The 21,236-nt window shown below is 47.1% G+C and overlaps 3 protein-coding genes across 4 annotated transcripts; 1 reads left to right on the top strand and 2 right to left on the bottom strand.

The window, feature by feature from the left end:
* Positions 1 to 1,779: 1,779 nt before the first annotated feature.
* On the bottom strand, positions 1,780 to 6,480 carry pcdh12 (protocadherin 12). Of its 2 annotated transcripts, none has more exons than XM_087798426.1 (5): positions 3,634 to 6,480; positions 2,675 to 2,766; positions 2,484 to 2,602; positions 2,283 to 2,414; positions 1,780 to 2,220 (listed from the first exon to the last, which is right to left on the bottom strand). In XM_087798426.1, exons 1-5 carry the CDS (start codon positions 6,364 to 6,366, stop codon positions 2,018 to 2,020), a joined length of 3,279 nt encoding a protein of 1,092 aa, XP_087654552.1. In that variant the 5' UTR covers positions 6,367 to 6,480; the 3' UTR covers positions 1,780 to 2,017. The 2 variants fall into 2 exon arrangements, with proteins under 2 accessions (XP_087654552.1, XP_087654553.1); XM_087798427.1 differs by having other exon boundaries at positions 2,675 to 2,763.
* Positions 6,481 to 7,320: 840 nt separating this feature from the next.
* Positions 7,321 to 8,099, bottom strand: LOC148072178 (putative pancreatic secretory proteinase inhibitor). The gene is made up of 4 exons (XM_087798428.1): positions 8,012 to 8,099; positions 7,906 to 7,931; positions 7,693 to 7,805; positions 7,321 to 7,550 (listed from the first exon to the last, which is right to left on the bottom strand). The coding sequence occupies exons 1-4, from the start codon at positions 8,052 to 8,054 to the stop codon at positions 7,490 to 7,492; spliced, it is 243 nt and encodes an 80-aa protein (XP_087654554.1). The 5' UTR covers positions 8,055 to 8,099; the 3' UTR covers positions 7,321 to 7,489.
* A 1,846-nt stretch (positions 8,100 to 9,945) lies between these two features.
* Positions 9,946 to 20,739, top strand: polr2b (RNA polymerase II subunit B). Its single transcript, XM_087798424.1, has 25 exons — positions 9,946 to 10,047; positions 10,931 to 11,003; positions 11,849 to 11,999; positions 12,062 to 12,174; positions 12,240 to 12,459; positions 12,525 to 12,683; positions 13,347 to 13,511; positions 13,577 to 13,773; positions 14,704 to 14,823; positions 14,896 to 15,082; positions 15,156 to 15,299; positions 15,362 to 15,501; positions 15,563 to 15,674; positions 17,180 to 17,334; positions 17,412 to 17,610; positions 17,673 to 17,841; positions 17,924 to 18,020; positions 19,096 to 19,190; positions 19,256 to 19,506; positions 19,572 to 19,661; positions 19,732 to 19,839; positions 19,904 to 20,017; positions 20,087 to 20,247; positions 20,317 to 20,512; positions 20,581 to 20,739. Exons 1-25 carry the CDS (start codon positions 10,029 to 10,031, stop codon positions 20,668 to 20,670), a joined length of 3,525 nt encoding a protein of 1,174 aa, XP_087654550.1. The 5' UTR covers positions 9,946 to 10,028; the 3' UTR covers positions 20,671 to 20,739.
* Positions 20,740 to 21,236: the final 497 nt, after the last annotated feature.

The following is a 21,236-nucleotide window of genomic DNA, read 5'->3' as shown; positions in this document are numbered from 1 at the left end:
CCCATTGTCCAGAAACACTCCGAGGTTCTTTAAAGGCTGTTGAATGTCTGAAGGGTCAGTGGACGTATGTCCAGGATGTCCCCTCCTATCCCCCCGAGTAGCTGGGATGGACTCCCAGTGAGGTAGGTGTGAGAGCATCGTTTGCAATTGACGTCCTCTAGGGGGCGACACACGCCAGCAGCAGCCAATGTCCGGAGCGGACCCATCAGATTTCCATGGAGCAATAGTGCCACCACCTGGTTAGAAGAAGAACTTCAGGATGATTTTTTTTTTTTTTCCCTTATCAGTGATACACACTCATGCTGGTTCTCCAGCAGGTGGCGTTGTCGTCTGGACACGAGTATCTCCATGGTCTGGTCCAGTTGGCGTCTTTAGCACAACTGCTCACCGTATTGTTGTTGATTACCCATAACCCCCCTCTGCTGCGACTCCACTGGCCAAACACACACACACACACACACACACACACACACGTATGGCAGAACCACAATAGCAACACAAAGTCACAACAACACAACACTCAGGTGAGCACCAGTGCTGTGTCTCAAATCGCATACTACTCTTAGTATGCTAGAAGTTAGACTTAGACTTAGACTTAGACTTAGACTGCACTTTATTGATCCCTTTGAGATGACACTCTCAGGGAAATTTCTGTTTTCCAGTAGCACAGAATAGAGAAAAACCAAGAAGCACACAGAAGAGGACGATAGCATTAAATAACAAAACAGTAACTGAATATAACGACAGTATAAACAAAATGAAAATATAAATAAAATAAAATAAACTAAACAAAGTGACTTTACGTTATTTCAAAAGAAAGTGTCAGAGTGTTGTTAATCCACTGTAGAGGTGGAAGATAGTATGCATCAGTTTAGTGTACGTACTAACTAGTAGCTAATTCTCCACAGATAGTATGTCTCAAATCAAACACTGCTGCTACACACTAACCGGAAATCACATGACAGCTTCTTCTTCTACTTCTATTTAACGATGTTTCAACCAGCTGTTTGAACGCTATCGCCGACACCTGCTGGCAGCACGTATTGCAACTTTGGAAAAAGAAATAAAGAAAAAATATGAGAATCTAAATAATCGCGAGATATTTAAGCTGGTATCAGCAGCGAAGACATGTTTATCTTCCTACTGCTGCGGAAAATGCACCTGTAAGTATATGAATATATATGCATTTATATAAGACGTAACTTCCGTTTAAAACGTCACTAAGATGGCGGCTGTTTAGTGTGGTTAGTGTCCATCGAACCATACTCAGTTTTGTGGGCCTGTTAGTACGCCAATTTAGTGTGCATGGCGCACTAAATTTCGCATACTAAGAATTGAGACGCACTAACGCACTAAAAATACTACTTTTTAGTACGCTAGTATGCGATTTGAGACACAGCTAAAATCTGTAAGTTCCTACGGTGGCCAAGAAGGGCAAGAAAAACTCTTTAAACAAATTTACAAAGTTAGAATTATATAAAATTATAAATTTGTTTCAGGAGATATTCAATTTAGTTTCAGAGTTTTTATTTTACGAGTTTTTACGTTTAAAAAAATAATTAAAAAAAATAAAACGTGTTTCAGAGTTCAGGAAATGTTAAGTTGTTTTAAAACATTTGTTGCATTAAATTGTAATTTTGTTTCAGAGTTTGAATTTGTTTTCCCTCTTCCTGGCCAGTGTAGGTTCTGTTATGGTCAGGTCAGCATCATGTGACCTCTGTAGCCCCCCCACACAAGTCAGCAGTGCCCCCGGGTAGCTGGGGAAAAGGTGAAAGAAGCAGGTGTTTAAAAAGTGTTTATTTTATTTATAAGAGAGTTTATGTTGGACTGCTTACACAAAATCAACAAAAAAATGTGTCTCACATGTGACCCCGGACAGAAAAGAAGTCACTGGAGGGTCAACAAAAACAAGTTGATTAAATAGTAGTCATGGCCGTTCCGCTGTGGTCCTGTAGGGGGCGACAAAGTCCTCAATCATCTTCAGCATCAATTGCTCCATAACTCCGCATCCCATTGGTCACACTGACGGGCTTCCCTTCTCTGTGGCCCCAGGATTCCTCCCGGGGGTGTCAAGGGACCGCCTGTACGCCACCGACAGGCGGGACAGGACGTCGGAGCCGGGGTGGGCGTCGGCCTTCTGGGCCATCAGCATCTGGAACAGCGAGCTGACCTCCGACAGCATCATCTCGCTCAGTGGCTCCGCCCTCTCCTGGACCTTGCCTGGTGGACGAGAGGATACACTGTTAGCAGGCTAGCGACGACGCGGCTGGCGGAGCGGTCACCGAAAGTGGAGAAGGAGGAGTCGAGGGCGCTGGCGGCGGCGGACGGAAGGTCGTCCGGCACGAACACGTTGTCATGGTAGTCGGACGACAGAGGCAGCGAGAGGCGGGACATCCAGTTGGGGGCGCCGACGTCTGCCCATTAGGGGTAAAAAAAAAAGTTGATGAGACGATAGCGGCGAGCGCACAGACACAGCGGAGTACCTGGAGTATCCAGCTCGTCCTGCAGCTCGGTGGGAGACTCCCACTCGTCCCCAGCTTCGCTCTCTCCGTGGCCGCTGTCCTTTGTGCTCAGCCAATCGGCGGAGTCCTGGCCCGCGTGCCTGCACACACACTAGCGTCACATGACGCCCAAACCGTCTGCCGACGTGGGTCACATGACCACCTGGACTCACCTGCCGGAGCGATGGCTGAACTTGTTTCCTCGGAAGTTTGTTCGTGGCTGCAGTCGACCCTGATGGAGCAGCGAGAGCAGCTGAGAGATCTGCTGTGGAGGAGCAGGAGAAGATCAGGACCTGCTGAGTGTTTGTGTCTGAGAAAGTGTGTGTATTTGTGCGTGTGAGAGAGAGAGACAGGGTGTGTGTGTGTGTTTGTGTGTGTCAGAGAGAGTGTGTGTGAGAGAGTATTTGTGTGTGTGTGTGTGTGTGTGTGTGTGTGTGTGTGTGTGTGTGTGTGTGTGTGGGGGTGTGTGTGTGTGTGTGTGTGTGTGTAAAAGAAAGCGGGGGTTTTGTGCATATGGGTCAGAGAGAGAGAGAGAGAGAGTGTGTGTGTGAGAGAGAGAGTGTGTGTATGTGTGTGTGTGAGAGACAGAGTGTGTGTGTCAGAGAGAGAGAGTGTGAGAGAGAGAGTGAGTGTGTGTGGAGGGTGTGTGTGTGTGTAAAAGAAAGCGGGTTTTGTGTGTGTCAGAGAGAGAGTGTGTGTGTGTGTGTGTGTGTGTGTGTGGGTGTGTGTGTGTGTGTGTGTGTGTAAAGGGAAGCAGGTTTTGTATGTGTGGGGAGAGTGTGTTAATGTGTTTGTCAGAGAGATGGGGGGGTATTTTTGTGTGTATGTGTGCATAAGAGAGAGAAAGTTTATGTGATGTGTGTAAATGTGACAGACATTAGTCTCGGACAGTAGTACAGTAGTACACGGACAGACACAACCTCTCTCTCACACACACACACACACTGGTGACATCAGTTCAGTCTTTTTCCTCAGGCACATTTTTTCAGACACATGAGAACCTTAATAACTTCATTTGTCCACACACACACACACACACACAGAGGAAAACACACACACAAACACACACCTACATAATCCCATGCATAAAACAAACACATACAAGCACAAAAGCACTCACTCAGGGACTCACCTGAACTTCAGGTGAGGCAGATGACAACTCGATAGAATCACCTAGCACAGCCACAGACAGTCGGTAGAGGTTCTGCAGGATCCTGTGGTGGTCCGACTCTGTATCTCTGTCTTTAGGTCTTCTGAGAGTTTTCTCTGAGCCCAGTAGGGCTGCTTCGCTCCCTTCACCCTTTGTGCTGCTGCAATGTGACCCTGAGGAGGACGAAGAGTTCCTTGGGGTCCTGTAGATCACGGCTTGAGTCCCGTCGCACTTCGCTGGTCTCCAGTCGGTGTCAGTCTCATCCCAGTGGGGGGACACTGCCTCAAACGTTTCTACGCCAGACTGATGGTCGTCTAATGTCGTAGGAGGCGGGGCTGGAGATGGAATCTTGATGTCGTCTACGGGTGGCTCGTCCCTTTGACGCCGGATCACCGGGATCAGCAGTATGTCGGACTTTCTAATGGTCTTCTGTGGGCGAACAGGATGCCGGGTGTAGGTAGACTCTGCCTGGCGGCAGTTGTATGCCCGGTTGTCCCGCTTTTCGCTGCGGCAGAAAGTAGTCACCAGGGCGACAACCAGCAGCAGCAGCAGGCAGGTGGCGCCGAGACAGATGGCCAACATCATTGTGAAGCTGAAGTCTCCACGTGTGCCCGGGGAAGAGTTCTTAAGATGGTCCCTTAAGTTTATGAAGGACACCTCCATATTTGTCTCTGTGGACAAGGGAGGGCTGCCCATGTCTGTCACGATCAGACGGGCCTGAAGTGTTTTCCCCACCAGTTCGGTGGCATTGGTGGTGTTTATGAAGAGCCCCCCCGTGACTTGGTCGATCCACAACAGCCCCAAAGAGTTGTGAATCCTGAACCGGATTTGGCCATTTTCACCTGAGTCAGCGTCCTTTGCCTTAATAGTCGTCGCAAGAAATCTCTTGGTCTTGGTGCCATGAGAGTTGAAACTCTCAATATGGTTGTCCATCTCTGTAACAATCTCCCCAATGCCCGTGTTGACTGGGACGCTCAACGAGACGATCCCCCTCCTGGGCTCAGGCTCGCTTATGACGGGGTAGTTGTCATTTACGTCCTGCACGACAATCTGGACAGTGGCGGTCGACGTTAGCGGAGGGTGTCCACTGTCCACTGCCACGACGATGAAGGAGTAGAAGCTGGACTCCTCATAGTCCAGAGGACTTGTGACTGTTACAGTTCCACTTGTGGGGTGGATAGAGAACTTACTGTTTGTGGAATTTTGTATAAAAAAGGAGACACGGCCACTCAGCTCTAGATCCACGTCAGTGGCCTCAACTTTCAAAACTGGGTAGCCGGCATGGTTGTTCTCTCTGAAGGAAGCTTTGTAGACGGAGGAAGAAAAGACCGGAGCATTGTCGTTCTCGTCCAGGACCTCCACCAGCAGGTGCTTGATGCCTAGCAGAGGTGGGTCTCCGTGGTCATAGGCTAGTAGCGTGACGTTGTACTTTGCCACCCGCTCCCGGTCCAAACTGCCATTGGTCATGATCATGTAGTTGTCCCTGTGGATCTGCTTCAAATGGAACGGTCCAGACCCTTGCTGTATCTCTGCCCGGACTCTTCCATTCCCTCCCGAATCTGCATCTGACACCATGACCAGCGCAAGGAACGTGTCTTTCTGTGCGCCCTCGAGGACTGTGGCCACACGTGACTTTGGCGTGATATGAATCCGTGGCGCATTGTCGTTGACGTCAATGAGCTTCACGTGCAATTTGCAGTAGGAGGGGATGCCGTTGGGTCCGCGATCCCGGGCCTGCACAACAACTTCAAACGACGGCCTGGCCTCATAGTCTAAAGGGGCTCTGAGACTCACTGAGCCAGTTTGGGGGTCCACAAAGAATAACTTTTGAACCTCTGGGCGTGTGTGTCTTCCCAGTGAGTACTCCACCTCACCATTAGCGCCCTGGTCTGGGTCAGTGGCTTTCAGATTGATGATGGTAGTCCCACGTGCTGTGTCCTCAGGAAGTTCCACAGTAGGACTGCTGTCCTCGAATGTGGGACTGTTGTCGTTTGAGTCCTGAATATTAACTCGGACTAATGTGCTACCAGACTTTGGGGGGTTCCCTTTGTCCCAGGCAACTAAAGTGAGGTTGAATGAGCCTTGGACCTCTCTGTCCAGTTCTCGGATGACCACAAGCTCTGGAACTTTCGTGTTGCCAGGACCTCCAGTCACGTCCAGAGAGAAGTGCTGATTTAGTGAAAGTGAATAAGTCTGGAGGCCGTTAGGTCCCACATCTGGATCTAGGGCACGATCTAGGGGCATTCGCATACGGACGATGGCCGACTCTGAAATCTCCAAGTCCTGCAAAGGACTTGGGAAGCTGGGACTGTGGTCATTTAGGTCCAGTACCTCAACAAGAACCTTTAGACAATCCATTGTGCCGCTTCTCCTGTAGAGGACACTGAAAGACACCTCACACCTGTCGGAGTCTTGACAGAGCTCCTCCCGGTCCAGCCGGCCTTGGGTTGCCACAACACCGTCACGGCTGCTGACAGAGAAGGGGGGTGCTTTTCCATGTTCCACCACCTGGAAGTTCTCCAGAACCCGAGTCTCTCCACTTCGCCGCAGGTCGTCCAGCAAACGGCCAACCTGGGTTCCGTCCGGCTGCTCCTCCCAGACCTGGTAGTGGATCATTCCTGAAGACTGTTCAGGGGAAAAAGACTCACAGACCTGGATCATGACCAGAAACAGAGGCAGCCTCATCTTGAAGTCCGGTAAACGCCAAAACAACATGCTGGAATAGGACACAGGTCCAAATCCCAGAGTAAAAACGGTTAAATCCAAACTGAAGCAGGTCGTGCTCTGACCGTCTCCATGAAAACCATTTCGCCCGACCTACCCTCCTCGGCTGCGTGGACAGACTGAGGAGGTCCAAACTATACTTCCACCAGCAACTGGCGCTGGCCAATCAAAGAGCAGGAGGCAAAGAGGAAACCCCCCTCTCCCCCCACCTCCCCCTGTCGCCCCAAGGAAACCTGTCCAGTTAAGAAATGTGATTCCCCTGTCCCCCCCCGCCAGAGTGTCAGACTCACACCAGGAGTCTGGACCAGAACCACAATTCCTCTCAGGTGTTCAGCTTTTATTCTCTCCTCTGCTCTTAAGTTCAAACCCGCTCTGGGTTTGGTTCGGACTTCCACCCAGAACCATAGGAAGTGTGAGTGTGTTAGTGTGTGCGTACATGTTTGTGTGTGTGTGTGTCACTAAACCTGCTCACCTCTTTTGTTTGTGCGTTGACCCCTGACCCCATCATTTAGCTCCACTGCTGACTTCCTGTTTCCTGCTCCGTCTCCTCCCTCGTGTGTTCGGTCACGTTGTGTTACTTTTTGAGTGTATATTTATATATGTGTGTATGTTCACGTGCACGTGGGTGTATATTTCTGTGTGTGTCACCAGTTTGTGTGCAAAAGTAAAAACAAGGCGACACAGCCACTTCCTGTGATTGTTGACGTACTTCCCGTTAACCTAGATAAACTCACACAAACACACACGCTCACAAATAGTCGTTTGTACAAAGAGGACATTCATAATAATCCTTAAAAAACTTTATTAAAAATTTCACATTTACAGACGTGACCTCCAAGCATCGGGTCGGCTTGCTCCACTCCACGACTCTTTGTGACGACAGAGCTCGTGACCTACATCTACAATCTCAGAGATAAAGTTTGATAAAGGTCTCCTGGTTCGGGCTGTTGGCGTTAACACAGAAGACCGAAACCTCCAATCACTTTGGAGCACAACACACTCACACCTGGCTGACAGTGTTTTGTTCATGTGTGTGTGTGTGTGTGTGTATCTGTGAGGAGTGTGTGTCAATGTGTTCTACATGCTACGTGACGACAGCGGGTGTGTCCAAGCTTCAGTTGCGTCCGGCGAAGCAGGCGATCTCCTTGACGATCACGATGTCCGTCTTTGTTTCCCTGCGGAAAAAAACATTTACTTTAAATTTTATGTAGCTCCGTCCCAGCTACACGGGGCGAGAGGCAACCTGGACGGCAGATGGTCAGGCCTTTCGCCAGCATCACAACGATAACGAAAACACGTCAAAAAAGCTGCACTTACAGTCGCCGCACACACAGGAAACACTCGTTGGCGTACGTGACGCCGTCGCTGCCGCACACCGGAGAGTAGTTGAGCGGACAGGCCTTAGTCGAGGTCATCCCTCCGCAGGACGGCTGTAACCAGAACCAGGACAGAGTCAGATCACTTTGAACGTAATTTAATAATCAGAAGCACACAGCGGACGGACAGAGAGGAAGACGTTGGTGTGCCTACCGTCCTGGCCTGGTTCACCTCAGCTCCTAGAAGACAAACAAAAGATTCAAGACACTGATTCACCGACACAACCTGGTGACGGTTCGCCGTGGCGACGTATGCTGACCTGCGCAGAGTGAGAGCAGAAGCACCAGCAGGAGAATGAACATGCTGGAGAAGTGTCGTTGCTGTGGAGACAGTGATGTGGATGAGTGGCTGGTTGGTGCTGAAGTGAGCTCCTCGCTCCGACGGCCGGGGTCATATAGAGGCGGTCCGGTAGTCTGGACGGTGGTCGGCACGTGGTTCTGTTGTGACCCGTAATCTCTGGATCAACATTCTGTCTGCGGGTAAATGGTGCTGACCCTGCAGACACACCAGAGTCTTGTGATCGGCCAGACCGTGTTTACACACGATTGTGTTGTTGCTCCATGTTGACAACATGCTGCTGACATTATGGACTTGGCTGTGTTGAGTTGTTTTATTTTAAGTTTATGATGGTGTAGTGTTAGTGCATGTAACTCTTGTGTTCTTGTATGTTGTGTTGGTAAATGGCGTGTTTTTTTGTCTTGTGTTAGTACATGCTGTGTATTGTGTTAGTACTGTATATCGATTCATGTTCTGTTGATGTATTCTATCTTATGTTGTGTTTTCATTGTTTTTGTGTTCATTTTGTCATTTTTGTTTTTTAATTGTGATTTGGTCATTTTGTGTTGTGTTTGTGGGGTTTTGTTGTTGTATGTTATGTTGTTGATTTCTGTTGAAGTATGATGTGTCGTACATTGTGTAATGCTTGTGCATTCCATGTTGTTTCAGGTAATTGCGTTGTGTTCTGTCGGTGCATGTTGTGACTGTGTATGTTTTGTTTGTATTCAGTTCAGGTTCTTTTAATGTTCACTGTCTATCTTAAGTTGGAACCATGGTTATGTCGTGTTGGTGTCCATTGTATTGTGTTTGTGTGTGTTTTATTGTTTCGGGTTACTTTGTTTTGTTCTGATGGTGCATGTTGTTGGTGTATGTTGTGTTATTGTATGTAGTGTTGGTTTATGTTTTGTTATTGTGTCTATTTAAGTATGTTGCGTGATGTACATTGTCTGTTTGTTGTTTTATGTTTATGTTGTGTTGGTGTACATTGTCTTGCGTTTGTGTATGTTATGTTGTTGCATGTTCTTTTTTGTGTTATATTAAGGCATGTTGTGTTGGTTTACATTGTCATCTATCTTATATTATTGTGTTCTGGTGTTCTTTGTTGTGTTGGTGTACATTGTGTCGTATATGCTATATTAGTGTTTTGTTGTTGTGCTCTTTTGGTGTAGGTTGTGTTATTCCACGTTGTATTGCAGTGTTGTGTTCGTGTACATTGTCATCTGTGTTATATTATTGTGTTCTAGTGTTGTTTGTTGTGTTGGTGTACACTGTCATCTATGTTATATTATTTTGTTCTGGTGTTCTTTGTTGTGTTTGTGTACATTGTCATCTGTGTTATATTATTGTAAGTAAGTAAGTAAGTAAGTAATTTTTATTTATATAGCGCTTTTCCAGAAAGCGCTTAAACAATCAAAACAATACTCAAAAAAGTACATACTTTAAAGATCAAGATAATACTGAGAACAACACAGGAGTTCCAGAAAATCAAGGAAAAGCCTGAACAAATAGAAACGTCTTAAGATGTTTCTTAAAGGAGTCAATTGTGTTCTGGTGTTCTTTGTTGTGTTGGTGTACATTGTCATCTATGTAATATTATTGTGTTCTGGTATTTTTTGTTGTGTTGGTGTACATTGCATTACATTGTATAGTCCCTGTCTATTGTTCGGGTATTTAATCTGTTGATGTGTGTTTCTTTTTGTTCAGTGTTGTGCAATCATAGGTTTCCCTGTTTGTTAGGTTTATTTCTGGTGTTGAAATGTGTTGTTTTTAGTGTGTCTCTTCAGTGCGGGCATTTATAAAGTAAACTGTACTTTAACCAGCATGGACGTTCCTTCTATACAGCGTCACCGTGTGGACAATATAGCAGCAATTCATTTGGGTCTCGCCAGGGGGCGACCGAGTGCTCAAAGCGCCACACACAAGACACAGAAGAAGACATCCGGTGCGCGCTGCGGGTCCAGACGTCGCTCCTTTCACTGTCTTCCCTGTAAAGAAACATCATGTACGAGCAAGAGGAAGGTGAGACGCTGCTCCTCCTCACAGTCTTGAGCTCCACAACATGCAGAACTTCTCGCGTTACCTCAACTTTTTCCTAAAGCCATTTTCGTGAAGAGTTGTTAGCTGTGATGCTAAACTTAGCGTGTAGCATGACAACAAAACATCATGGACAAATGTGAACAACAAACTCACACTCATGTTTATAAAGTGGTTTCTTGTTGAAACTGTTCACAGACCAGCACAGATCGGTCTTCATTGGGGACCAAAGAAGCTACTTGATGCCAACATCACTCTGCTTTGTTTTGGCTCCAACACTTCATTCATTTGTGCTCCTGGTTTGTCAGCTATTGTTGTAGAAGAACTTACATTGATGTCAAAACGCTGTGTTTCCTTTAAGTCGTTCTCGAACATAATACATTCTGTGAAAACAACACCATCCAACAGGTCCAACAGATACAAGTATCATTTTCCTGTGATCATTATTGAGAAAGTTTTGGATGAATAAACCGGTGGAAATGCAGTAATTTCTTGTCAACCTCCTCAATAATAAGTACAAAGAGTTCAATATGTGTTACTTTATTGTTAAATCCGACTTTCAAAATGTCGTAATTTGCTTAATATTTATTAGCTATTTCATAATCTAATTATTTCCATTATATAACGATGATCTTAATATTTTTTAACTAATGTTTGATTGGACTTGAATTGTGCTTAGAAAAAATATTAATAGCCCAAATTGAACAAAGACGACATAGGTTGTTTAAACATTCAGTAATGGAAGCTTTTATCACAGTTACAGCGTATTTCTATTAATTTTATTATTTTATCAGTTAATATGGCTGGTGGATTTGATTTGTGACGAGAGTCGCACTAAATGTTTTCTATCATTCGTGTCGTTTGTCAGATCCTCAATATGAGGAAGACGAAGATGAAATCACCCCGGATCTGTGGCAGGAAGCTTGCTGGATTGTCATCAGGTAAAACTCATTTGTGCATTGTTGTGTACCAACACTGTAAACACTCTTGTTAAAAGAGTCTCCCGAACTTACAGTGTTGTGTCTGCAGTATTTATGAATCGTTCATCTTCAACAGTCAGTTGTGCTCTTTAAAACAGTAAAACAAACTACAATTAACTCATTATTTATATATTTATTATTGAAATGGATATTTTACTGCCTTCACCAGTTGTATTGTATTTATTGATTTATCGGTGCAAAGTGAGACCCGACAACTACTGTACATGTGGCCATTTTCCCGTATTTATGCCGCATTTATTGGCCAAATTAAAACTATAAAACTTAACATGTAGATATATTTCTGTCAGCAAACTGACCACTTTATTTTGTAATTTAATTGTTCTTGTCTAATAAGTATTTTTTGTTTCCAATATAAGAAAATAGATATTGAAACTTTATAAAAAGCTTTACATCATATACAAATATTTTGATTCATCCACTTTATTTTAATAAAAAACATAAATAAAAACAAGTATAATAACTAGATAGACAAATATAAGTAAAGTATATCAATGGATCGATAGGGGGAAAATGTAGTTATTTGAAAGCTAAAAGAAAATTATAATAAAAAATATATACAGTACTCTTGAATATTAAAACAGTATTGTATAAAAATAATATTGCAATATATAAGTGTATCGATATTTTCTCAAACCCCCACTGACTTCACCAGTGAAGCATCATAGTCTGACGTCATCAGCAAGTCTGACATTATGATTTTGATCAGGATACTAGAAATCCTTCAGCACCATCAGAGCCGTCATCGGAATGTCTGTCTGTCATTGAAACACTTGTGTGTGTCGCAGCTCCTACTTCGACGAGAAAGGTTTGGTGCGGCAGCAGCTGGACTCCTTCGATGAGTTCATCCAGATGTCGGTGCAGCGTATCGTGGAGGACGCCCCCCCCATAGACCTGCAGGCCGAGGCCCAGCACACGTCTGGGGAGGTGGAGGTGCCGGTGAGTACCCGAAGCTGAAGATCGACGGCAGATGACTCGACTAATCCCGTCCTGTGCCGCAGCCTCGCTACCTGCTGAAGTTCGAGCAGATTTACCTGTCCAAGCCCACCCACTGGGAGAAAGATGGCGCCCCCTCACCCATGATGCCCAACGAAGCCCGGCTCCGCAACCTTACGTAGGTCCTTGTCATGCTCGTGTCTCGGCCTGTCTTACCTGTGCCCCCCTCTCGCCCCCATGCAGGTATTCAGCACCCCTCTACGTGGACATCACCAAGACCATCATCAAGGAGGGGGAGGACCAGGTGCAGACCCAGCACCAGAAGACCTTCATCGGCAAGATCCCCATCATGTTGCGCTCCACCTACTGCCTGCTGAGCGGCCTGACAGACAGAGACCTGTGTGAGCTGAACGAGTGTCCGCTGGACCCGGGAGGATACTTCATCATCAACGGCTCAGAGAAGGTGCGGGCGGTGTGGGGTCACGCGGGTTTTGCGGGTCGGGTCTTAACAGGATTCCCTGTGTTTAGGTTCTGATCGCGCAGGAGAAGATGGCCACCAACACCGTGTACGTCTTCGCCAAGAAGGACTCAAAGTACGCCTACACTGGGGAGTGCAGGTCCTGCCTGGAGAACTCCTCCCGGCCCACTAGCACCATCTGGGTCAGCATGATGGCCCGAGGAGGACAGGTGAGTCTGTGGTGTGACAAGAGAGCAAATAAAAAGTCTTATAAGTCCAGCCGTGTGTATTGATGAAATCTGGTGATGCGACATTATCAGGATACAAGGGCAACGTTACCATATGTTGCAAACTATATTGCAATACTGTAGGAGAAAATATATATTTGTAGTATTGTCGAGTACTTGACTCTGGTGTTGCAGAATTTACAGACCACATGACTCTTGCTTTTGTTGGTTTTAAACCAAAATATGTCCAAACATCAGCTTTAAAAGCTGCTGGAGTCGACTGTATCCTCTCGTCCTCAGTCATTGCTGGGATCTCTAGGGATTGCCTTGAAGGTTTGGCTACATAATGACTACTGCCATTTAGCCGCCAGAAATTGCAACACAAAAACAAACAAATGCTGTAAATATTTGCTTAAGTTAATTGTACTTTTAAAAACAAGTTTTACAGACGTAACCATGAAATAACTATGATGAAGATAAAATGTGATTTAAATGTGTTTTAATTCCTTTTTAAATATTTTTTTTTTCACTGATACAGTTCTGTTGAATTGAATATTTAATTATTATACTTAAGTTCACAAGCTCTTCTTACACTTCTAAGTTTGAGTGTTTGTGGATGTCACTGTGACCCATCATTCATTCATGTCTTCGTACTTGTGGCATCAGGGTGTGAAGAAAAGTGCCATCGGGCAGAGGATCGTGTCCACGCTGCCCTACATCAGACAGGAAGTTCCCATCATCATCGTGTTCCGGGCCCTGGGCTTCGTGTCGGACAGAGACATCCTGGAACACATCATCTACGACTTCGACGACCCAGAGATGATGGAGATGGTGACGCTCTGAAGATCCCGCCGACACCTCGTGAGGACGTTCTGACCCGTGTCGGTGGCCCACAGGTGAAGCCGTCCCTGGACGAGGCTTTCGTGATCCAGGAGCAGAACGTGGCGCTGAACTTCATCGGGTCCAGAGGGGCCAAGCCCGGCGTGACCAAGGAGCGCAGGATCAAGTACGCCAAAGAAGTCCTGCAGAAGGAGATGCTGCCGCACGTCGGAGTCAGCGACTTCTGCGAGACCAAGAAGGCCTACTTCCTGGGGTGAGACCACCACCCAGCAAACACTGACCTAAACAATCTGTGTGTGTCTGTTGGGGTATACATGTGTGTTTATTTGTGTGGGTGTGTGTATTTTCGAGGTGGGGTAAGAACATGGATATTGTTGCTCTCAGGAATATATAAATGATACTCTGACGCCAAATATCGTTTCTTACAACACGCATTATAGATTTACGCTCTTGTCACTGTTGGAACTAAATCGCTCCTTCCATGTTTTTGGGGGATCATCCTGTAAATGAGGGGAAAAAAGGCGTAAGCAGCAGTAGGTGAAGAAGAGAGAGCGTGAACAACAGAAGAAGAACAGGAGCAATATGGAACATACTGAAAATAGAAATGCGACAAAAAACAAATCTGTTCCTTTTTTTTGCATGTGTGTAGGTATATCTGTGAGTCTGTTTTTTGTGTGTGTAGGTATATCTGTGATTCTGTTTTTTTGTGTGTGTGTGTGTGTGTGTGTAGGTATATCTGTGAGTCTGTTTTTTTTTTGTGTGTGTGTAGGTATATCTGTGTCTGTTTTTTTTGTGTGTGTAGGTATATCTGTGAGTCTGTTTTTTGTGTGTGTAGGTATATCTGTGAGTCTGTTTTTTGTGTGTGTAGGTATATCTGTGAGTCTGTTTTTTGTGTGCGTAGGTATATCTGTGTGTCTGTTATGTGTTTGTGGGCATATATGTGTGTGTCTGTTTTTTTTGTGTGGGTATATGTGTGTGTCTCTGTTTTGTGTGTATATGAGTGTGTCTGTTTTTTGTGTGTATTTGTATGTATGTGTGTGTATATGTGTGTCGTTTTTATGTGTGTTTTTGTAGGCATGTGTGTCTGTTTTTTGCGTGTGTGTGTTTAGGTATATATGTGTGTTTCTGTACTGCATTATGCAGTAAATTATTCTGTATATACAAGTTAACATTGTGTGTGCAGGTACATGGTCCATCGACTCCTCCTGGCAGCTCTGGGCAGACGAGAACTGGACGACAGGGATCACTACGGCAACAAGAGACTGGACCTGGCCGGGCCTCTGCTGGCCTTCCTGTTCAGAGGGTAGCGACCCGTCATCATTCTCCGTTATCCTTTGGAACCTGATTCACCGGTATATTGACCCGTCTGCCGCAGGATGTTCAAGAACCTGCTGAAAGAGATCCGGATCTACGCCCAGAAGTTCATCGACCGCGGGAAAGACTTCAATCTGGAGCTGGCCATCAAGACCCGGATCATCTCGGACGGCCTCAAGTACTCTCTGGCCACCGGCAACTGGGGTGACGTGAAGAAGGCCCACCAGGCCCGGGCCGGCGTGTCCCAGGTAACCCTCCAGACACCGGGTCTTTACAGTGACTGATGCGAGGCCATGTGCTGACCTGTGGCTGTGCGTGCAGGTGTTGAACCGTCTGACCTTCGCCTCCACGCTCTCTCACCTCCGCCGCGTCAACTCGCCCATCGGCCGCGACGGCAAACTGGCCAAACCTCGGCAGCTGCACAACACACTGTGGGGGATGGTGTGTCCGGCCGAGACGCCAGAGGTGACCACAGTCCTCCGACCTCTGACCCCGAACTCCTCTCATGCCCCACTCTGCTGTTCCAGGGTCACGCTGTGGGTCTGGTGAAGAACTTGGCTCTGATGGCCTACATCTCCGTGGGCTCGCAGCCGTCGCCCATCCTGGAGTTTCTGGAGGAGTGGAGCATGGAGAACCTGGAGGAGATCTCGCCGGCTGCCATAGCAGAGTCAGTCTCTCCGTCACTTCTACGTGTCGTCACATGTTGCGTAACGACGTGAACGTTTCAGCGCCACCAAGATCTTCGTCAACGGCTGCTGGGTCGGCATCCACAAAGACCCGGAGCAGCTGATGAACACGCTGAGGAAGCTGCGGCGCCAGATGGACATCATCGTGTCTGAGGTAAGGTCCATGAGTCGGTAGATGGTTGTGAGGGATTAGCAATTCAGATTTTTTTAACAATATTGCCGCCCCCCTGACGATACCAGAGGTTTTTTTTCTGTGAAGAACCGAAAGAGGGTTGTCGGGTTATTATTTGTTTCACAAATAGTGTAATTACAAATAGTATTTATTTCCTTGGAAAACTATACATTTTAAGGACAAGTACAAAATGACCCTGGGGCCCCATCAAGGGAAAATTGTGGCCCCGACAGGAACCCTTGCCCTAAAGGGACATGGAAGAAGAAGAAAAAAAACTCTTGAGGAGCTTAAAAAAATATCTTATAATACTCACACAAAAAAGTGTAATTTAAAACTTTTTTTAACAACCATATTTTTCAAAGTCATGGTATAGTTTGACCAACACATTTGATGGGACCAACATATACAACTGCTTCCCTCAAAGATGCATGTTATGATAAAATGAACTGATTGATGCATGTATTAATTTTAATAAAATAAATGTATTTACCTTTGGAGCAGTAAAAAAAAATTAAAAATGAATAACACAGAACTGCACAACACACCTGGGATGGACGAAACAACAAATAAGTGTAAATATCGCAAGAAGTTAGAGCAAATGTATATATTTTTAAAAACTGGCGACATAAATTATATTTAAACATATTTTTTCTCTCTTTTTACTGCCCTCTGTCGACTTTTATTAATGCCAACTGCATTATTAGCTGTGTCAAATTAATATAATATAATTATTAAACTGCCTCTCCCTTTTGTACGTGTGTGTCAGTACTGGACTCTCTCTGTTTCTATGGCTACTAGAAAGGGACACACAACTTATTGAAAAAAAAAAAAAGTAAAATGAAAGTAAAACTTGAACGATGACGTGATGAACGACCCTTTTGCAAAAGTGCATTCCTTTACAAAACACAACTTTAAAGGCGATTGGAAAATATTAGAAACATGTCATAATATCTTTATATTGGGGAAATGTGCTTTATAGACGGACTGAAATTATATTCATAAAATCGCTAGTATTTATAGTTAGAAAAATAACTGAAATGTATACAGAAGGTAAATATATTCATCCATTTCCCCCCAAAAATAAACTTCTGTGTATGTTTGTGTTTATGTGTTTATGTTGATGATATGAAGCGTTACCAGTTGCATGTGTTGCACAGGAAGTCTGACGTAGATTGTTGTGCATTTTTTGGGGGTTTAATGGAGTTTTGTGCGTCCTTTATATGTTTTGTATAAGTTAATGGGGAGAAAGTTATTGTGTTTGTTGGAGTTTAGGGTATGCTTTTGTTCAGTGTAGTAACAACAAATCACCAGCAGGTGTCAGAAGAATAACAGTAAACGCTGTGTAGCTTTTGGAACACTTGTGTTGAATGTGCCACATCATACCGAGTACCGCTCCTGTCGAGAGGGCCCAAGGGTTGTGGGTTCGATTTCCCCTGCGTCTGCTGCTCAGCCCGTAAAAGAGTCGAACACAAGTCTGTTGGTTTCAGGTGTCGATGATCCGAGACATCCGGGAGCGAGAGATCCGCATCTACACCGACGCAGGAAGAATCTGTCGCCCCCTGCTGATCGTGGAGAAACAGAAGCTGCTGCTGAAGCGACGCCACATCGACCAGCTGAAGGAGCGCGAGTACAACAACTACAGGTGAGGCGGCGGCGGCGGGGGGGCGAGGGTGAGACGAGAGCGGAGGGTGAGACGGGCGTATGCGTGTGATTCACCAGCTGGCAGGACCTGGTGGCGAGCGGCGTGGTGGAGTACATCGACACGCTGGAGGAGGAGACGGTGATGCTCGCCATGACCCCGGACGACCTGCAGGAGAAGGGCGTGGCCTACTGCTCCACCTACACGCACTGCGAGATCCACCCGTCCATGATCCTCGGCGTCTGCGCCTCCATCATCCCGTTCCCCGATCACAACCAGGTGAGTCCGTTCAGCCGACGCTCGGCGGGACACGTCTCACGACACCCGTGCGTCTGTCCCAGTCGCCCAGGAACACGTACCAGTCTGCCATGGGTAAACAAGCCATGGGCGTCTACATCACCAACTTCCACGTGCGCATGGACACTCTGGCGCACGTCCTCTACTACCCCCAGAAGCCCCTCGTCACCACTCGCTCCATGGAGTACCTGCGCTTCAGAGAACTGCCTGCAGGTGTGTGAGCTCTCGCTGGTCCTTCTTCTTCCTCGTCATCATCTTCATCATCATCTTCATCAGTGACCCTTATGCTCTGCAGGTATCAACTCCATCGTGGCCATCGCCTCCTACACCGGCTACAACCAGGAGGACTCTGTCATCATGAACCGCTCGGCTGTCGACCGAGGCTTCTTCAGGTCAGTGGCTGTCTCTGAGTCTCCATGTGTCTCCCAGTCTCTGTGTGTCTCTGAGTCTCTGTCTCTCTCTCTTTCTGAGCCTCTGTGTCTCTCTGTGTCTCTCTGCTTGTCTCTGTGTCTCTCTGTTTGTCTCTGTGTCTCTCTGTTTGTCTCTCTGTGTCTCTCTGTTTGTCTCTGTGTCTCTCTGTTTGTCTCTGTGTCTCTCTGTTTGTCTCTCTGTGTCTCTCTGTTTGTCTCTGTGTCTCTCTGTGTGTCTCTGTGTCTCTCTGTTTGTCTCTGTGTCTCTGTGTCTCTCTGTTTGTCTCTGTTTGTCTCTGTGTCTCTCTGTTTATCTCTGTTTGTCTCTGTGTCTCTCTGTTTGTCTCTGTGTCTCTCTGTTTGTCTCTGTGTCTCTCTGTGTGTCTCTGTGTCTCTCTGTTTGTCTCTGTGTGTCTCTGTGTGTCTCTGTGTCTCTCTGTTTGTCTCTGTTTGTCTCTGTGTCTCTCTGTTGATCTCTGTTTGTCTCTGTTTGTCTCTGTGTCTCTCTGTTTGTCTCTGTGTCTCTCTGTTTGTCTCTGTGTCTCTCTGTGTGTCTCTGTGTCTCTCTGTTTGTCTCCGTGTGTCTCTCTGTTTGTCTCCGTGTCCCTCTGTTTGTCTCCGTGTCTCTCTGTTTGTCTCTGTGTCTCTCTGTTTGTCTCTGTGTGTCTCTGTTTGTCTCTGTGTCTCTCTGTTTGTCCCTCTGTTTGTCTCTGTGTGTCTCTCTGTTTGTCTCCGTGTGTCTCTCTGTTTGTCTCTGTGTGTCTCTGAAATTTTGTGGGTCACTGTGTGTCTCCGTTTGTCTCAGTGTGTCTCTGAATTTTTGTGCGTCTCTCAGTCCCCGTGTGTCTCTAAATTTTTGTACGTCTCTGAGTCTCCTTGTGTCTCTGTTTGTCTCTGTGTGTCTCAGAATTTTTGTGTGTCTCCGTCTGTCTCTGAATTTGTGTGTGCCTCCGAGTCTCCGTGTGTCTCCGTGTCTCTCTGTTTGTCTCTGAATTTCCGTCTGTCTCCAGTCTCTCTCTCTTTTTGAGCCTCTGTGTGTCTCCGTGTGTCTCTGCAGGTCTGTCTTTTATCGCTCCTACAAGGAACAGGAGTCCAAGAAAGGCCTGGACCAGGAGGAGATGTTCGAGAAGCCCACCCGGGAGACCTGCCAGGGTGAGTTGAACGTCGACGTGTCCTCTCTGCTCAGACACTTGAACCTGCTCTTCGTGGTCCAACAGGAATGAGACACGCCATCTACGACAAGTTGGACGACGACGGTCTCATCGCCCCCGGGGTCCGTGTGTCCGGAGAAGACGTGATCATCGGGAAGACCGTGACCCTCCCGGAGAACGACGACGAGCTGGACAGCAGCAACCGCCGCTACACCAAGAGGGACTGCAGCACCTTCCTCAGGACCAGCGAGACGGGCATCGTGGACCAGGTGATGGTGACGCTGAACCAGGAGGGCTACAAGTTCTGCAAGATCCGAGTAAGTCCTTAAGACCACCAGCAGGTCCTGATTCCAGCTGCAGACCCTGACGTTCGTCTATGCAGGTTCGCTCGGTTCGAATTCCTCAAATCGGAGACAAGTTCGCCAGCAGACACGGTCAGAAGGGAACCTGCGGGATCCAGTACCGGCAGGAGGTAACACTGACGCGGGATCTGATCGTGGTCTCGCCGGGTCGTCTCTGACGCGTGTCTTTAATTTCCGAAGGACATGCCGTTCACGTGTGAGGGGATCACGCCCGACATCATCATCAACCCTCACGCCATCCCGTCCAGAATGACGGTCGGCCATCTTATCGAGTGTCTGCAGGGGAAGGTGATGTCGTGACACGAGGCTTTTATTTTGAAGGTGCGTCCTCACGTTTCTCCTTCGTCTTCAGGTCTCGGCCAACAAGGGTGAGATCGGCGACGCCACGCCCTTCAACGACGCCGTCAACGTGCAGAAGGTCTCCAACCTCCTGTCCGAGTACGGATACCACCTGAGGGGTAATGAGGTGGGTTGAGGTCACTTCCTGTTGCTCCGCCCCCCCCAGAAGCGAAGCTGAGCCACGATTCTTGTCCAGGTTCTGTACAACGGCTTCACGGGTCGGAAGCTCACGTCGCAGATCTTCATCGGCCCGACCTACTACCAGCGCCTGAAGCACATGGTGGACGACAAGATCCACTCACGGGCCCGAGGCCCGGTCCAGATCCTGAACCGACAGCCGATGGAGGGAAGATCTCGGTGGGTTTCATGATCCGTATTGTGGTCCCAGAAAAAAAGTCTCACCCACGTGTTCCCCCCCCCCCCCAGTGATGGTGGACTTCGTTTCGGCGAGATGGAGCGCGACTGTCAGATCGCTCACGGCGCGGCCCAGTTCCTCCGAGAGCGTCTGTTCGAGGCCTCCGACCCGTACCAGGTCCACGTGTGCAACCTGTGCGGCCTGATGGCCATCGCCAACACGCGCACGCACACCTACGAGTGCCGCGGCTGCCGCAACAAGACCCAGGTACCGACGCCACCGACACCGACCCGTGTGTGTTTGGGCTTGATCACGTGACCTCCACTCTCTTCCAGATCTCGCTGGTCAAGATGCCGTACGCCTGCAAGCTGCTGTTCCAGGAGCTGATGTCCATGAGCATCGCGCCGCGCATGATGACATCATAGAGCGCCGGCCAATCACAGGTCTCCTTTAGTTTCCCTTGTTTTGTAACGCCAATAAATGTTTATTTCTGACGAGGAGTCGCGTTTTTATTCTGACGACCGCAATCGCTCTAGAGTTATACTGTAGTAACGAGGATGTATGTGTAGTATTGTCCAGTACTTGACTCTGGAGTTGAAGTATTTACAGACCACATGACTCTCGATGGAGTCGTAACTGATTTGATTTGTTTTGAAACCAAAATATGTCCAAACATCAGCTTTAAAAGCTGCTGGAGTCGACTGTATCCTCTCGTCCTCAGTCATCGCAGAATTTACAGACCACATGACTCTTGACAAAGTCGTAACTGATTTCATTCGTTTTCGAACCAAAATATGTCCAAACATCAGCTTTAAAAGCTGCTGGAGTCGACTGTATCCTCTCGTCCTCAGTCATCACCAGAATTTACAGACCACATGACTCTTGACGAAGTCGTAACTACTTTCATTTGTTTTGAAACCAAAATATGTCCAAACATCAGCTTCAAAAGCTGCTGGAGTCGACTGTATCCTCTCGTCCTCAGTCATCGCAG

Source organism: Callionymus lyra, chromosome 9 (genome assembly GCF_982586985.1).
Source record: "Callionymus lyra chromosome 9, fCalLyr1.hap1.1, whole genome shotgun sequence".
NCBI classification, from domain to species: Eukaryota; Metazoa; Chordata; class Actinopteri; order Syngnathiformes; family Callionymidae; genus Callionymus; species Callionymus lyra.
The sequence above is the reverse complement of the archived record's forward strand: the minus strand, read 5'-3'. Positions and strand labels throughout refer to the sequence as shown.

Excerpts from the sequence above, each read along its gene's own strand:
- pcdh12 (XM_087798426.1), bottom strand. The coding sequence starts at position 6,366 with ATGTTGTTTTGGCGTTTACCGGACTTCAAGATGAGGCTGCCTCTGTTT. Across the intron at positions 2,767-3,633 it reads CTGCCTCACCTGAAGTTCAG|CAGATCTCTCAGCTGCTCTC; the intron begins GTGAGTCCCTGA and ends GCTCCTCCACAG. Across the intron at positions 2,603-2,674 it reads TTCAGCCATCGCTCCGGCAG|GCACGCGGGCCAGGACTCCG; the intron begins GTGAGTCCAGGT and ends GTGTGTGTGCAG.
- LOC148072178 (XM_087798428.1), bottom strand. The coding sequence starts at position 8,054 with ATGTTCATTCTCCTGCTGGTGCTTCTGCTCTCACTCTGCGCAG. Across the intron at positions 7,932-8,011 it reads TCTGCTCTCACTCTGCGCAG|GAGCTGAGGTGAACCAGGCC; the intron begins GTCAGCATACGT and ends TTTGTCTTCTAG. Across the intron at positions 7,806-7,905 it reads AGGTGAACCAGGCCAGGACG|CCGTCCTGCGGAGGGATGAC; the intron begins GTAGGCACACCA and ends TTCTGGTTACAG.
- polr2b (XM_087798424.1), top strand. Across the intron at positions 19,662-19,731 it reads GGATCCAGTACCGGCAGGAG|GACATGCCGTTCACGTGTGA; the intron begins GTAACACTGACG and ends TAATTTCCGAAG. Across the intron at positions 19,840-19,903 it reads TCGAGTGTCTGCAGGGGAAG|GTCTCGGCCAACAAGGGTGA; the intron begins GTGATGTCGTGA and ends CTTCGTCTTCAG.